Source organism: Lontra canadensis, unplaced genomic scaffold, assembly GCF_010015895.1.
Source record: "Lontra canadensis isolate GAN:19392208 unplaced genomic scaffold, GSC_riverotter_1.0 scaffold82, whole genome shotgun sequence".
Taxonomy (NCBI): Eukaryota; Metazoa; Chordata; class Mammalia; order Carnivora; family Mustelidae; genus Lontra; species Lontra canadensis.
In genome coordinates this window covers 1,592,979-1,610,285 of record NW_022631076.1, presented here as the reverse complement: position 1 = coordinate 1,610,285, position 17,307 = coordinate 1,592,979, and the positions used below count along the sequence as shown (strand labels likewise).

Below are 17,307 nucleotides of genomic sequence, written 5' to 3'. Positions count from 1 at the left end.
TCGGGTCTACAAGTGACTCCAGTGTGTAGGAGGTTGCTTCTGATAGAGTTGAACTGCTATATAAAGAAGAAATTACTGGGAAATGCTAGAGACGTGTAGATGCAGAGTGGGGAGGGGAACTGAGCCACAAGGGAAAAGCAGGCTGGCTAGATGGGCTGCAGGACACGCAGAAAGAGGGAAAGTTAATACCGAAGCCCTTCAGTTTCCTGGAGTATCAGCCCCCACGTGTCTCCAAAACCTCCAGCAGGTCTGCTGTCAAAGCGAAGAGGGTTTTGATGTAAGAATCAACTTGAAGAGCCACATCAGGAAAGAGCTGTGAGAGGAGAATCCCATAGGAGCAGAACTCAGACCTGGGGTGTCTGTGGCTGGACACACGGCGGGTCCATGGGACACCAGATTGCAGCGACAATGACACAGTCAAGGGAAGAAAATCCTCGCGTATGGAGTTTGCTGCTCGCTATGCTCAGATTCTTGGCATCGTGTCACCACAACCTTGACAATCTTATCCCCACCTAATTCCACAGCTTTCCCTCAGGATTTAAAACTCTCGATTCATTTGCACAATTAAAATTTAGGTTAACTGGGTCTAACCTCTTCCTCAAATTCTGAACTGCCTAGATGAATCCAATTAGAGCTCATTCATTCTTGCAAATATTTTTTATTTTAAAGATACAGGCCAAATATACTATAAATGCCTCATTTCCATCTGTCATTTCACTTAATTGAAAAACAGGATATAATCTAATGTGTTGAAAAATAAAGAAGATTCTAAAACATGACTAGAACCTACACCTAATGTGAAAAAATTGTTCCTTTTCATTACCATGTGTTTTTAGTAGTACCTACTAAATTTAGTAATATCTAATTTCACATATATACATCATGAAAAATAAAAAGATTTTTAAAAATGCAAAACATATGAACCAATGTAAGACTGAGGCGTTCAGCTTTAGAAAAATTAAAGCCAGCAAATAGTTTTTAATGTGTGTCCATTTATTGATTGCTGGGAATACAGCCTACTGAGAATACATGACATGCATTTTGGGAGAGAAATTAACCAAATCTGAAATGAAGCCATTCAATAAGCCTGCTGGGAGTTAATAAGGTAGCAGATTAGATCTAAAGTCACAGTGTGGGAAGAGTCAAATGGCCACATACAGTTGTCATTAAGATTCCAGCTGCAAATTCTTTTGGAACTTACTTATTCTTAATTACTTAGAAACTACCAGGAAAGAGAGAAGATCACTCTGCCTCTTTAGCTTAAACTAATGCAAAGAACAACAACAACAACAAAAAGAATTTGCTGTTATTTCAAACTGTTTAACGTAAAATTCCCATTTTTTTTAAATCTCTCCACATCAATTTTGTATGCTTTAGAATTATAAGCAGCTATAGGATTAGAAAAGATTAATAACCAAAGCAAAACTGTCTTTGTTTGATTCCAGTATCTACCAATGAATTTCACTAATCCAGCAGATTTTTTACACCACACTGTCAATTTTCCCTCAAGATGTTTGCTGTAACTTGCCTGTACAATAAAATGATATAAATTAAAGAATTCCAGTTACACTTAACAGGGCGGAAAGATTAAGTTACTGGAATGTCTTAGATCATAATTAAAATCTGCTTTATGATATATGTGATACGGACGATGCAAAAACTACAACCTATAACTGGATAAAATGCTGAACTGGACTTCTGACCGTAGTGTTACACGCCACATAGTTCCCCCAAACTTTGTGATGGATGGATGGTGTTCCTCAAAATGCTAACACTGACATCACTTGATATTCACATGATTTGGATTGCTTTTCATGGGAGAAAAAAGAAATGGCCATACACCAATGGAATAAAAAAGGGAAGATTCTGGCTTTTTGTTTTTGTTTTTTTTAAAGAGGCAGTCTGTTCCTTTCATAAACTGTATTCTTTCCTTAATGCTTCTGGAAGAACCAGTTATGGCTTGCAACGCTGGACAAATCGTGGGTACAAGCATACATCTCGGATGTGATACCTATTCAGAATCCAGGTCAAGAATCGCTCCAAGCCCAAGCCATATCCTCCATGAGGACACGTGCCGTACTTTCTCTGTTTAAAAAAAAAAAAAAGAAGGACTGCGTTGAGCAAGGCCAGCAGCTGGGTTGTTTTTCAAATTAAGTCAACGTATTAGACAAAGACAAAACTAGTCACATGCCACATTACAACCATGAAACTGAATACAGCTCGTTCCCACATCAAAGTACCACACTGAATTCTCTCCTGTTAAGAATTCCAATTTATACAGAACTATTAAAATGAAAACCATTTAAAGAGTGTTAAAAACAGGGCGCCTCGGTGGCTCAGTGGGTTAAGCCTCTGCCTTCGGCTCAGGTCATGATCTCAGGGTCCTGGGATCGAGTCCCGCATCGGGCTCTCTGCTCAGCAGGGAGCCTGCTTCCCTCTCTCTCTCTGCCCACCTCTCTGCCTACTTGTGATCTCTGTCTGTCAAATAAAAAAAAAAAAAAAAAAAAAAGAGTGTTAAAAACAAAGCACAAAACTGTTTACCTGATCTGTGTACCAGTAATAGGGAGTGGGGTCAATTCCTTCCCTTTTATAACCTGCCAGTATTTCCTCACTATCCCAGATACGCATTGAGCCTCCCACAATCTCACCGACGTTGGGCATCAACACGTCAACCTTTAAAAACAAGTAAATAAAATGCAGTTACTACCAGGCTATAGTTTCAAAGAAAATCACAATTAAACTCATAGCTAAAGGAGCACTATGGTCATGTAATACTCAAATAATCAAAGCCTATAATTTAACAAGATATGTTAAGCCCAATCAGAGGACAAAAGCCACTTCTTTAAATACTGCCATGCTATATGTATAATGAAATATTTGCCATGAGCTCTATCTTATTCCAGTGGCAGTCCCCACCCCCTTAGAAAGCAAAATTACTAATACTATTTGAATCACAGACTGACAGATTCTGTAAGGCGGGAATCCTCAGGACATCGCTGCATATAGAAGGACTTGATCTCTACAGGAAATCGACACAGCAAGATGGGCTCATTAATGGTGTCCGTCATCAGTCTCTCAGGAGCTTCTGGGATATCCTGAGGTTAAACAAGACTTCATTAACATTTACAACTCAAAATGCAACAAGACAGAAGCAGCTCTCACCCATAGCAGCCCTTCATGTTATTAATGTAACGTAGCAGAGACTACACAGCCATCCACAACCCATACACACGGTGGAAGCAACACTTTCTTCCAAAAACAATAAAGATATTTTAACAACTCACACGCAGTTATTAAACCAACTGCAAGAAGACCTGCTTCCCATTACAATAGATCTCAAGCGCCATCTGCTTGAGGAATGAAAACCCACCCAACAAACCCCCAAAAATAAAAAATTAAAAAAAAAAACAACAAAAAAACCACTTGAAGCCATTATCACTGAGACTAGATACTGCGTAGTTATTTTTTTCAGTGGCCAGTTTTACCAGCTCTGAAGCAAATGTGGTCCACTTAGTCCCGTGAGGTATAAGACAATCAGTGAATGCTCCAAAACATCGTTGGTCTATGCACATCCTGTGTTATTAATAACACCAATCCTTAAACTTTCTTGTTATCTGGACTTCTTGCCTGTTACAGTACATCTATATGGCTTCAATGGTGGTAAGAAAGAGCCCTAAGACAAATAACCAGTGTGAAATTTCCAAGTGTAACTACACCTGGAACACTTAGCCAAGAAATGTCAAATAATGATGAACCAAGTTAATCTGCTCCTGTCTCAAAACACCCTTCAGTAACCCACATATAAACTCAAGGTAATACTGAAAACTCTCGTCCCAGGACAAACCGATTGAGAGAACTCGACAAGACTCATTGATTTGTTTGCTTTAAGAACCAAAATGGGGGGGCGCCTGGGTGGCTCAGTGGGTTAAGCCGCTGCCTTCGGCTCAGGTCATGATCTCAGGGTCCTGGGATCGAGCCCCGCATCGGGCTCTCTGCTCAGCGGGGAGCCTGCTTCCTCCTCTCTCTCTGCCTGCCTCTCTGCCTGCTTGTGATCTCTCTCTGTAAAATAAATAAATAAAATCTTTAAAAAAAAAAAAAAAAAAAAAAAAGAACCAAAATGGGGCTCCGCAATCTCCTGGCACAGCTGTCATGAGGCCCCAGGCTCCGGAGACCCATTGGAGATGAGTGGGATGGTTCTGGTCTCTCAGCTTTTATCTGCTCTATATACCACAGTAAGATTTAACTGGGGGTAAACAGTCTTACTGCAGGCTCCAAAAAGTTGGAAGATTCATCTTCCATTCATCTACTGGATGTAGGACATGGAACATTCATCTACTCTGGTGACCTCATGTGCATGGGATGACATCAGAATACGATAAATGCTGACAAGCATCAAGGGCTTCCTGAACCGTGGACCCTGCCAGGATTTTAGCTTTGAGTCCTCACAACTTTGCAAAGCAGCTGTGATCTCTGAGGAAAGAGGGTGGGGTCACTGGCCTTCTGTCACACAGCAGTAAGGACACAGGTAGGAGCTAAGCCACCTGGGGGGGGGGAATTTCCTCCAAAGATGGGGCTCTTTTCACTCCATCACACTACTTTGCTAAGTTTTAGGTAATAACACTTCTTAAATGTTTAATACAAAACTTTGTCACTCTATACCACCAACAAATCATGAAATGGTAAGAATAATTTATATAGGTCAAGAGTCCTGTTTGTTCTCTCTGTAAATTCCTTCTAAAAATTAAAGCTCTAAGCAGTAGCTGCTCCTCTTTTATCTATAAAGTAGACTTGTAAATACTATGTAAGAAATGGTTAAATGCACTGGGAAGAGGCCTTCACAGTCTACACCTCTAGTATGTCCTCTCAGTGTATCTGGGATGCCAGAGCACCTTCCCCAGTCAGGCCTTCTCTCTTGGGTTTTGCATTTTAACCAACAGCTGTTTTCTTCTTTGACTCTTCTCCACATGGAGGGGCTTCAATACACTCCTTTGCAGGAGGCTTCCTTTTTGAAAGAGGAGGATACTTTCTCCAAACAAATAAAACGAATATACGCGTATCAACATTTTGCATAAAATTTTAAAGCCTGAAATTTTGCATGAAATGTCTGAGGCATCGTGCCAGCCTAAAGAGCTACCCCTAGAGTAAAGTCAGGAGCATGGACTGACCACGGAACAAGAGGAAAAAGGCAAAAGATGAGCTGAGAAGCCTACCATGGCGCTAATATTTACTGACCGCCACAGAAGTGGACTAAGGCCGACTCTACATCTGTGGACTCAGTGAATCCTCAGACAGCCCCAAGGAGGGTCTGTTGTCGCCATTTTTTTGACAAGCAGCTGCCTCCTGCATTCCTGGTTCGTTCACCTCAGCAGCAATACACTTAGGCGACGCATACCTCTCCAAATTCATAGAAAGTTCCATCTTCTTTCTTTATGTTGTGTTCCTTGAGCCACACAATAGCATCTGAATAGTTCATCCGCTTAAAAGGCCGTTTGGGAGGCTTGAAGTTCTACAATAGCAAGAAAAAACAGAGTGTATATAAAGAAACCGGAACACTAAAATTTCCATGTTAGGGAAAACTATCCGTTGTTAGTGTAAAATGTTATTTCAGACAAGAAAACAATGAGGACATTCCTAAAAATGGAAAATACACGTGCCCTCCTCCTATGTAAAATATTATAAAATTATTGGCAATGACTAGTATCAAATTTTACTCTTAAAAATACAGGTACAGAAATGAGTGAAGGTGGTCAAAAGGTACAAACTTTGAGTTATAAAACAGTCAGTTCTGAGGATATAATGTGCAGCAAGGGGACTACAGCTAACAATTATAAATGTGAAAAATTTGCTAAGAGAGTAGATCTTAGAAGGCTGCAGCATAAAAAAGAACAAACTGTACCAAGGTCTGGTAAGAGATATTATCTAGACTTATGATAATCATTTCATAATACATACAACTATCAAATCATGATGCTGTACACCTGAAACTAACATAATGCTATCAATTTTACCTCAAAAAACAAAAAATAAGAATATAATATGTGTATACATATGCACTTAGAGCAAAGCCTGCCACGCCATTAAATCTATAAAAACCGAAGGTGAAGACATTATCTCCCCCCTTCCCCCACCAAATCATGACTTTGCATTTCCATAAACAGCGCACCTACCGGGTTGAGGTCACGCACTATGCTCGCTGCAGGTGATTTCAAGACTCTATCTACCACGTCACAAACCAAGTCCTCCAATCGGTTCAGGAGCTCATCAAAGGTCAGGAAAGGACACTCTGCTTCCACATGAGTATATCTAAAGAACAAGACACGAGCTGGCAACCGCTCTACTTTTCTGCGAAGTTTCTCTTAAGTAAGGATTTTAACATCGCAAAACTGCACAGAAATGTAAAATTCCAGCACCGCTAACCAACTCCCCACTCAGCACATTAGCTTTATTTCAGTTTGTTTGGTTTTTTTTTTTTTTAAAGATTTTATTTATTTGTCAGACAGAGACAGCAAGAGAGGGAATACAAGTAGAGGGAGTGGGAGAGGGAGAAGCAGGCCTCCCATTGAGCCCGATGCGGGGCTTGATCCCTGGACTCTGGGATCATGAGCTGAGCCAAAGGCAGACACCCAACGACCGAGCCACCCCAGTGGTCCACGGGTTAGTTTTAGAGTCCCTACCTAAAAAGAGTGATTTCTTGTTTATTCTTAACATATAAAGGATCAAAGAAAAGTGAAAGAAGAGAACATCGCTAGCTATGGCCCAGGAGGCAAAACTTCATACATGGCTTCCATTAATTTGTGGAATTGCCCTCCACACACTCTTAAAATATCCAATTTTTTCACACTGCCTACATAAAGACTGCTACACTAAACGTATATTCTTAAAAGTGATTTTTTAAACAAAAATAAAAAGACAATTCCGTACTCAGCCAGGTGCCTTCGTGTTCTAGACTGTTCTGCCCTGTATGACTGTGCAATACAAAACACATCTCCCAGAGCTGGAATGCAGGTCTCCAGGTACAACTGAGAGGACTGAGTCAAAAATGCCTCTTCCCCAAAATAGTCAAGCTTGAAGAGCGTGGCACCTCCTTCCACTTGGGTTTGCACTAACGTTGGAGGAGTAACCTGTTCAAATGAAAAGGGGGAGTAAGTTGAGGCCGACTGTGAGTGCCACTATTCAAGTTTTAAAACGGCCAAAGCTATTGTTTGTTTGCAAAAGATGATGAACACACACTTACTTCATAGTACCCCCTATCAAAGAAGTGATCTCGAAAGCACCGGGTGACCACGGAACGTGCTTTCAGGATCTTGGACATGTTTTCTCCCCGGATCATCATGTGTCGGTTGTTGAGCTGGACGTCCACGTCAGACTCCTCGTTAATCAAGTTATCAGCACCTCCAGCAGGGGCCAGCCCAATCAGTTCCCAGAAGTCACAGCTCAGCTCATGGCCACCAGGGGCCTCCATTTTAGAAAGGCGGGGGGGCAGGGAAAAAGGAGAGAGAAGGAAACAAAAAACTAACATTATTGGAGATTTTAATTTACATCAAAATTGTTGGAAAGATATTTTTAGACATCATCATTATCAGCCTACCCTTCTAGACAAAGACCTAATAATCTGATTTTATTTTGATATTTAATATTCCTTTCAGAGTAAATCTACACATGATTTTTAAACAACAGAAAAGCAAAAACTAGAAAATAAATGATAATCTTGCAACTTGGAGTAACTACTAACTGCTGTTATCATTTGATGTATCTTCCTAACCCTTCCCCGTTAAGTTAAAATATCATTTTATCGACACTGAAACACTCCTTAAAAGCAAAGGTTTTACTGAAAGCTGTTTCTCTTCGGAATGGATATATGATAGAAATTTAAATTCTCCCTAGTAATTCCATTAAAAGCAATTTATTTTAGAAGCCACACATCACAGAATATACAATTATCTTCGTGCCAAACCCTGGAGAGCAAGTAACATGTCATAACAACTCCGTTCTGCAAATCACATTACTTCAGTGAACTTGAATCAGATATTCATGCTTAATGTAGGTTCTTTTACATGAACTCTGGGAAACCCTCCGATATCGATATTTCTAGTCTATTAAGGAGTACTCTCGGGGCTCCCTCTGGTGGTTAATAGGTCACATTTGTTTGTTTTCTTTCCCAGCCAACAAATATAACCACAGTAATTATTTGAAAAGTAATTACCAACAAGTAACCATTACGTGCCTGTTGGCTGGAGAAGAAACAACTCTCTGAATATCAGAATTATATTTAACTTTCTCTAAAAGAAACTTTCAAATTCTATTCAGGAAGTTTCAGATTTAGATTACTGCTCTTTCCTGAAGTTTTTAGGTAGTTTTTTTTTTTTAAGATTTTATTTATTTATTTCACAGACAGAGATCACAAGTAGGCAGAGAGGCAGGCAGAGAGAGGAGGAAGCAGGCTCCCCACTGAGCAGAAAGCCCGATGTGGGGCTCAATCCCAGGACCCTGGGACCATGACCTGAGCCAAAGGCAGAGGCTTTAAACCCACTGAGCCACCAAGGCACCCCATGGGTAGATTATTTTTATTTCCAACTGGCTGAAAAGTTATTCATGCATCCACAGCAAAGTGACTGTACTATGGCCTATGAGGGTTATTTATGAATTTTATAAAGTTGGAAATCCCTGAGTGTGTGATATCATATGAGTTGTACGGTAGACATATTTCCCTGGAAGAGGAAAAGGCATCCTAAATTTATCAAGTACATCGCATCTGTGTATTTATTCACCAAATCCCTAAAGTACAAATAAGAACACTGGAGAACAAAGACACACTTACTCACCCACTGAGAAAATCAACCTACTCACCTGCTTGCCCTTTGGGGTCAGATTTAGCATTCCATACACTGCAACACTACTCTCCGTGGCCAAGACGACCCCATTGTAACACTGACACTACAAAAAAGATAAAGTCCGTATTTACTACTCACATTTACATTAAGATGTATGTTCTGATGTATAGAAAGCTAAGCAGATTACTCAAATAAAAGTTACCTGTCTAAAACTAGTAAAAGAAGATGGCCATCGATTTTTTTTAGTATTAACCAAGAATAGCTATTTTTATGGGAGGGTTCATCTACAGAGAAATATGTATGTAAACAGATATTTTACATATATACATATGCATAAATGACAGTAGCCCACATCCCTTAGAAACATCTGAACAGCTTATTTTATTTTCTTTAAAATTCAGACTGCTGGGATAATAAACCATCCACCTGGGCTATGATCAACACTTGCTAAAACCGCTAGGACAGAAGTGACAGGTAGCTTTACAATGGAGGGATCAGGCTAACAACACTTCAACCCACTATCATAAAATCATAAAAAAGGCAAGAGGACATTATGTGTCTTTGATGTGAGACAATGAGAAGCGCACAGCCTTGCCCATGAAGTAGTTGTGCCAAAAAAGATATCAAACTAAGTCAAACAAAATGAAAAATCCCCCAAGCCTGAATTTGATAAGCTTGTGAGAACTACAGAGGAGAGGAACACGTTAAATGACCCCTGAGGAGGCAACCAACCGGACTTGGAGTGGAGGAGAGCCACTGGACAACGAAACAGGTTGTTTTAAACAAATATGGTAGAAAAGACAATAGAAAGGATGAATGGTTACAGATTGAAAGAGTTTCAGAGCCACATCAGCTCAGTGCAGTACAGAGATCTCGTCTGGGTTCTCATTCAAACCAAACAACTGTAGAAAGACGTTATGAATCAACTGGGAGAATCTGACTGATATTTAGGAGTTGCCTGTTTGGGGAGGGTGTAATTAATATTAGCGTGGTTATAGCACAAATACTTTTTCTTGGAGATGCGTATGCAAGTGTATTTACATAAAATGATACGATGTCTAGGGGGGTCAGGGGGTGAGCAGTAAACCAGAATTGGCCATTTACTGGTCATTACTTGTTAGGGACTTAGTGTTTTTGTCCCTCCAAAATTCCTATGTTGAAATTCTAGGCCCCTGTGTGCCGGTATGAGGAAGTGGGCCCTTGGACAGGTGAATAGGGTGAGATGAGGGTTTGCTCCCCCTTCTGCTCTCCACCACGCTAGGATGCGCCAGGAAGCTGGCAGTGTGCGGCCTGGAAGAGGGCCCTCCCCGGAACATGACCATGCTGACACCCTGAGCTCGACGTCCAGCCTGCAGGACTGTGAGACAAATTCCTTCGTTTATATGCCACCCAGTCTATGACTAAAACCTTACTAAAGCCAGGTGATGAGCACATGAGGTTTCTTTATACAGGTGACTTCGAACAATTTGGGGATTAGGGGTGCTGACCCCCTGAGCAGTCTAAAATCCACATACAACTTGATTCTCCCACAACTTAACTAACGGCCTACTGTTGACCAAAAGCCTTACTGACAACATAAAGTCAACATACATATATTTTATGTGTCAGGTGTATCATACTGTATTCTTATAATAAGTTTGAGAAAAGAAAGTCATAAAGAAGAGAAAATTCACTCATAGTATTGTAAAAAAAAAAAAAAAAAATCCAGGCCCCAGCAGACCCATGTAGTTCAAACCCATGTTGCTCAATGTGTGCCAGAAATTTTCTCTAACAGTTTAAAAAATATATACAGATTCTAAAATTCCCAAAACTAACAATAAAGGAACTTACTGAAAAAAAACAAAAAAACAAACAAAACACCAGATTTTCAGTGAGAAATAAGAAAAAATATCTACCAGATCATCTGACAGGACACACTGAAGATAGCCTGTACCGTCCCGCAACACCAGAAACATTAAATTCTTTCCTAAAATGAGAAAGAAAAATGAGTCCTGACCGCTCTCAAGGCACTTAAAAGTACTTTCTCATAATTTAATCTTATAATAGGCAACTCCACGGTGAAATTGTTACGAGTTCAAACCTCCCGCGTGGCCCCCTTCCTCTCAAGTGGCCGCTGGAAACATCACTACTCAGTATCTGTGCGGCATTTCACCTTCTTCCCCGTATTTCCGCATCCTATGTGAGCCTCATGATCCACGTGATCATGGGAAAGCAAGACTGTCAGAAACTTGACACGAGGGATTGTGTCTCCCTCACCACTGAATCCCCTGCAAGGCCTAGCATAGGGCTGTGCACTCAACGGGAGGCAGATAAATACTGCTGCCCAGGGACGCCTGGGCGGCTCAGTCAGTTAAGCCTCTGCCTTCAGCTCAGGTCATGATCCCAGGGTCCTGGAATCGAGTCCCGCATCAGGCTCCTTGCTTGGCAGAGAGCCTACTTCTCCCTCTGCCTCTGCCTGCTGTTGCCGCTGCTTGTGTGCACATGCTCTCTCTGTTAAGTAAATAAATAAAATCTTAAAAAAAATATATATACACACATATATATATATATATACACACACATATATATGTTTATATATATGTGTGTGTATATATATATGTGTGTGTATATATATATGTGTATATATATATATATGTTGCTGCCCAGAATCCCTTTTCATTTATGCCCCATCTCTTTTTATGAAGGATGTGTAACTACTTATAATAAAATACATGTAATAAAATAATAGAGCAAGCAAAAAGTCAGGACTGAGAAAAGTAGAATGCAAATACACTAATTATAAAAGCCAACACTACTGCCGGGAATGAATTTCAGAGTTGGCTCTGCCCTTCCTGTAACACATCCCTTTCATTAAATAATTAAATTCAGCTAGACAAATATTTACTGGATACTCCTGATCTCTGTGATTGCTTCCAGTTAAATAGCACTTAAGTAATTTTTAAACTTGTAATAACAAATTTAGGATGTAATTCACTATCTTCTTTTATAAACTAGCACCCTAAACTAGAAATATCCCCCACCTAAGCAAATGTTTTTATGTTCCTCTTCGTCTAGACCAGGGATGTTTAAAATTAAAGAGAGACGAAAGAAAAGCTCCACCATTTACCTTGCCTACGCAGCCTGTGGACCCAGCCAAACACCTTTACTCTTTGGCCTTTGTATCCTCCGAGGGCATGAATCTTCACCTGCGAAATTGAAGTCAGTAACGTTCGACCGATCATGTTATTTATTACATATCAGCTTCTCCACTAATGCTAGATGGATGGCGGTAAAGTATTACAAATTCACAAATGATGCAAAATGACAGTCATTCTACAATAAACGTTCATCATATTGGAGTGGTTAAAAAAAAAAATCCACATCCTTCTCTTAGTGCAAAACTGACACTGAGAACCATCTGGAATTTCAGATACTGCTACATAAAATCAGTGAATAAATGAATTCGTAAGAGCAACGAGTCTGCGTGAACCCCTCCTGCCCTCACAGGTCCTCCCGACACACAAGGCAGAAGCTAGCCAAGGCTAGCTATTGGTTTGGAGGAGGAAGGACAGAGGAGTACAGGAAGGGGAGGGTGAAAGTGGCCAAGACAACTTCATCACTAAGGACACAGGAAAAAGACGACCACCCACGAGCAGTAAGAACTATTTGAAATCTAAGCATGGCCACTCGCAGCCCAACATCTGTTCTAAGAAAAAATGCAGAGGAATCCAAGTCACAGAATCACAGAACATTTTATCTATTTCAAAAAACCATGAAAATCATGGATTTTGACCTCCTCATTTTACAGTGAGGAAATGGGACACGTAGGGAGGGCGACACTTAGCTGGCTTTTAGGTGGGGCAGGAATCGTTCAACACGTAATTACTAAACTTTATGATAAAGTGAACCCCCAAAGGACCAGCTTCATGACTTTAAAATGTTATTTTCTCTCTATCCCTCCTAAAAGGAAAGGAAGGGCGAACAGTGTCAAGGAGCACACCAGCCGGCCCGGCCCTCGGACACAGAACCGACAGTCTGACAGGGTGTGACGGCGATATTTGGGACGATATGTGTCACACTCACACATTTTGGCTCGGGAAGATCTGGATCATTTTTAATGGTAATCTTCTTTGCTTCTTCCAGGTTCTTTTCTCTCCGCAAATTGTCTTCTGCCTAATTTTTAACAATAAAGCAGTCTGTTAACACAAGGTTTCCAGTATTCTAACTTAAAAAACATTCACAGCGGCAAAATCATTGCTCACCTCTTTCTTTTCCCGGGATTCACTCTTCATTTGTTCCCTATGCCACATTTTTTTAATGTTTTTCATCTGTGATTTAGAAATAACATCCCACCTCTGGAGAGAAAAAGAGATATTTATTTTTTCCAGAATCTCTATGTTATGATGAAAATTTATTTACAAAATATAATTCGGTAGAGTTTTTGGCTCATCCTACCTCATTTTCTTTTTGTGAATCTATGTAAATGGTTGGAAACGGTTCTTTTCCTACTGTCATCAGAGCCTTGAGCGGGAAGGGAGAAAAGGAAAATTTAATATTGTACCATATCTGACATCAAAATAATATCCTAATTATGAGGTAACTTCAACCATCTAGAACACCATCAAGAGCCAAGAAGAGGGATGTTTGGGTGGCTCAGTCGGTTAAGTGTCTGCCTTCAGCTCAGGTCATGATTCCTGGGTCCTTGCTCAGCAGGGAGCCTGCTTCTCTATCTTCCTGCCACTCCCCCTGCTTGTGCTGTTTCTCTCTCTCTCTCTCTCTGACAAATAAATAAACAAAACCTTAAAAAAAAAAAAAAAGAGCCAAGAAAAAAAAATAAACCCCAATGGCCAAAAGTGAACACTGAAAGAATGACTGGTCGGACATACTAAGAAAACTTTGCTTAAAGCAGAAGCCATCCAGTCCTTTCACAAACAGTTCTAGCACATGTGTCTACACAATACAGTTGATCCCTGAACACGGGTTTAAATTGCGTGGATCCACTTACATGCAGATTTTTTCCCACAGATACATTACAGTGCTGTAAATACATTTTATTCTCCTTATGATTTTTAGCATGTGCTGTTTTCTAGTTTACTTCTTTGTAAAAATACAGTACAGAATACACATAACATTTAGAATATGTGTTGACTGTTTCTGCTATTGGTTTATGTTACTGGTATGTTACGGGCTTCTGGTCAACTGTAGGCTATCGGTATTCCAGTTTTAAGGAAGTTGAAAGCTGTATGCAGACTTTTGACTCTGCAGGGGTCAGTGCTCCTAGCCCCGCGTTGTTCAACAGTTGAGTGTATACAGTTTCCCGGTACAAGTAGACTAGAAGCAGCAGATTTCCAGTGGCTGCGGGACCGGCAGGAAGTATACTAACACCAGAGGAGAGACAACTGACAGTAAAAGTCAACTGAAGATCACACCTAAATGGCTCTTCTTCATTAAGAAATCAGGGAAGTTGTTTCTGAAACTCTTTCAGAAACAAAAGTAACGGTTAAGAACATAAAAGGCTAAGCTTCACTTAATTTGAAAAATTCCTATATGTAGAATACCTCTTTTCATAAATACGAGGACATGTCAGGGGTTGCTGTGCCATCTGTATTTTATGGTTTGTATTACTTGATTAAGTCAGCCAAGAAATGTAATAAATTAATCTCTCTGGTTCTATGATCTGAAGCTTGTGGAAACAAAAGGTCTAGTTCCAGACCTGGAAAATACTTTTCATCTTCTTTTAACACTAACCCCAACTCAATGATCACCGCAGAGGAGGGAACATGGATCTCTTAAAAACATCTAAGAGAAAAAAAAAAAAAAAAAAAAAACATCTAAGAGAGGGGTGCCTGGGTGGCTCAGTGGGTTAAGCCTCTGCCTTCCGCTCAGGTCACAATCCCAGGGTCCTAGGATAGAGCCCCACATCGGGCTCTCTGCTCAGCAGGGAGCCTGCTTCCCCTCTACCTCTCTGCCTACTTGTGATCTCTGTCTGTCAAATAAATAAATAAAATCTTAAAAAAAAAACAAACATATAAGAGAGTTCTTCTTTTAATAACTACACTTGAGAGGTACCTGGGTGGCTCAGTTGGTTAAACGACTGACCACCTTGGGCTCAGGTCATGATCCTGGAATCCCAGCACTGAGTCCCCACATGCTTCTCCCTATGACCCCCCCCCACTCTCTCTCACTCATTCTCTCTCAAATAAATAAATAAAATTTTTAAAAAAAAATTACACTTGGTAGAGATGTTTGTAAATCACTAAGAATTTGCTACCTGAAACTCTCTATTGATCCCTCCTTTTTTTAATCACCGAAATTAAGAGTTAGAAGCCAAACTGTAATTCCCCAAATGAGAACAGCACACTTTGCTAATAGTGACATTTTGCAAACATTCTCCTAAATGTTTGGGGAGCCATAGGAATCACCTCAACAACTGGAAATGAGAGAAAGATTTCCTTCCAAAAATTGAAAAGCAAGACTAAGCTTCCCCAAGTCTCACTAAGTTCATGCCCAGATTTCTTCTTTTTTTAAAAAGATTTTATTTACTTATTTGATGAAGATTGAGAGAGAGAGCGAGAGCAAGCACAAGCAGGGAAGTGGCAGGCAGAGGGAGAGGGAGAAGCAGGCTCCCCACTGGGTTGAGAGCCTGAAACACAGGGGAGGGGACGGGACTGGATTCCAGGACCCTAGGATCATGACCTGAGCTGAAGGCACACACTTAACCAAGCCAGGTGCTCCTACCCAGATTTCTTCTAAATGGACTCCTAAGAGGCCTCTTGGTGAATTTACCACTAGAATCCAGATGTGATCCTGAGCCTTGAGACTCAAAGACTTAACTGATATCCGTACACTAAGAACGGACTCATCTCTCGGAGCAGACACTCAGTAACTCATGAGTCTGGAATGCTAATTTACTAATATACTATTACTTCTCAGGATCTAAAATCCTCAAGTGAATTTAGCATATTCTCTCAGCAGGATTCGGAAAAAAAGAAGACACATGTTAAAAATGTTCAAATATAAGTTTAAATATATTCACCCAATACTCTTACAGCTACACAGGTGTATACATTCCTCATTTTCTCTTTTCTGAAAATTCTCTCCAAAATCTAGTGCCTGAGATAGTTATTGACAAGTCAGATATTAACAGACACTAGTAATTAATAAATGTAGTCATTTTCTGAATGAGAAGAAATACTACCTTTAAGCCCGTTTTAAAAGGTTTCTCCTTGGTTCCATCACCTGTAGCATCATTTCCCTCTCGATCGGAGACATAGAGCTCTGCTGTTTTACAAAAGGAGAATGAGTTATTCATTTGGGCCAGTAATTATTAGTCATTTCATACTGTAACGACTTCATGCATTCTTTATCTTTGTGAAGAGAACAAGCATCTGATTAGTAAAAATTACCACGGCCCAAAAGAAATTATATCACGATTCTTTCCCACGCCTCTAACTCAGTGACCTCTATCCCATAAAAACATACTAGCTACAAATCTGGCTTTTCAAAATGAACTTTGATGATTTTAATTTGTGATACTGCTTCTAGCTCCTTGATGAAGGCTTTGAAGTTGGCCAGACCAGACTGGAATGTTGGAGGTTGTACCTTAAAAGCCAGGATGACTCCGGGGAATTTCACTTAACCCATCTGAGCTTATTTGTCTAGGAAATGAGGGGGAAAAAAACAATACCCATCTTGAAGGGCTGTACTGAGGCCGCAATGAAGTAACACGTACCAATCAGCTATCCCAGTGAGAGTGCACCGATGTCAAATAAATACCGCTTCCTTCTGATCTTTAAAGGAAATAAAGCTCTGAGCTTATCGAATTGCACAAGACCTTACAACTAATTAAGTGTGAACACCAACATCAATCCTGGTCCCTTTTTTCCTTTTTCTATTGCACCACACGGTCTCCCCGGAAATCTCAATATAAATGAGGCTGTGTGAAAGCGAATTAGAATTCAAGAGTCCCTTCCGGACGATCACTTCGAAGAGCTTACATATTTGGGGGTACTCTGACGTCTTATAGTGCCTCGCGGTGGCTAAGTCTCAGCTGAATCACCAGACTGTTTGCAGGGGGGCAGGGCGAGAGGTGGCCGCCATCCCAGTCGCCGGACAGGGTAGGGGTGCCCGAGGAGGCCTCGAGGGGGGACCAGCCCCGCCCAGCGAGTCGCGGTCCAGCAGGGGTCCAGGCTCCTCCCTCCCCCACCCAAGCCCCCCCCACCCCCGGCTCCAATCTTTCTGGTACAAATATCAGTGGACCGCCCACTCGAAGCCAGGCCATCTGCCGCAGCTCGGTTCCTGGCCCATGTAGTGTTCCCGCTCCACTTACACAGCCTGGAATCCCCGGGCTTCACTCACCTAGTACCATCCCGGCGGTCGGCCCGGTCACCTCCAAGGACATCGTCTCCAACACTCTGCCGCCTTGTCACCCCAACGTGCACCGGCGGCTTCCTCGACTAGGACGTTGCATCAGAACGTCATGCATAGGTCGCCCCAG

General features: G+C 41.0%; 1 protein-coding gene across 2 annotated transcripts; it reads right to left on the bottom strand.

Annotated features, from left to right (window-relative positions):
* Positions 1-1,815: 1,815 nt before the first annotated feature.
* NARS1 (asparaginyl-tRNA synthetase 1) lies at positions 1,816-17,307 on the bottom strand. 2 transcript variants are annotated; one of them, XM_032882418.1, is made up of 15 exons: positions 17,169-17,307; positions 16,009-16,091; positions 13,266-13,331; positions 13,073-13,165; positions 12,894-12,983; positions 11,938-12,016; positions 10,727-10,797; positions 8,848-8,934; positions 7,235-7,456; positions 6,922-7,121; positions 6,168-6,303; positions 5,393-5,506; positions 2,964-3,095; positions 2,542-2,673; positions 1,816-2,085 (listed from the first exon to the last, which is right to left on the bottom strand). In XM_032882418.1, exons 1-15 carry the CDS (start codon positions 17,209-17,211, stop codon positions 1,954-1,956), a joined length of 1,680 nt encoding a protein of 559 aa, XP_032738309.1. In that variant the 5' UTR covers positions 17,212-17,307; the 3' UTR covers positions 1,816-1,953. The 2 variants fall into 2 exon arrangements, with proteins under 2 accessions (XP_032738309.1, XP_032738310.1); XM_032882419.1 differs by having other exon boundaries at positions 16,009-16,088.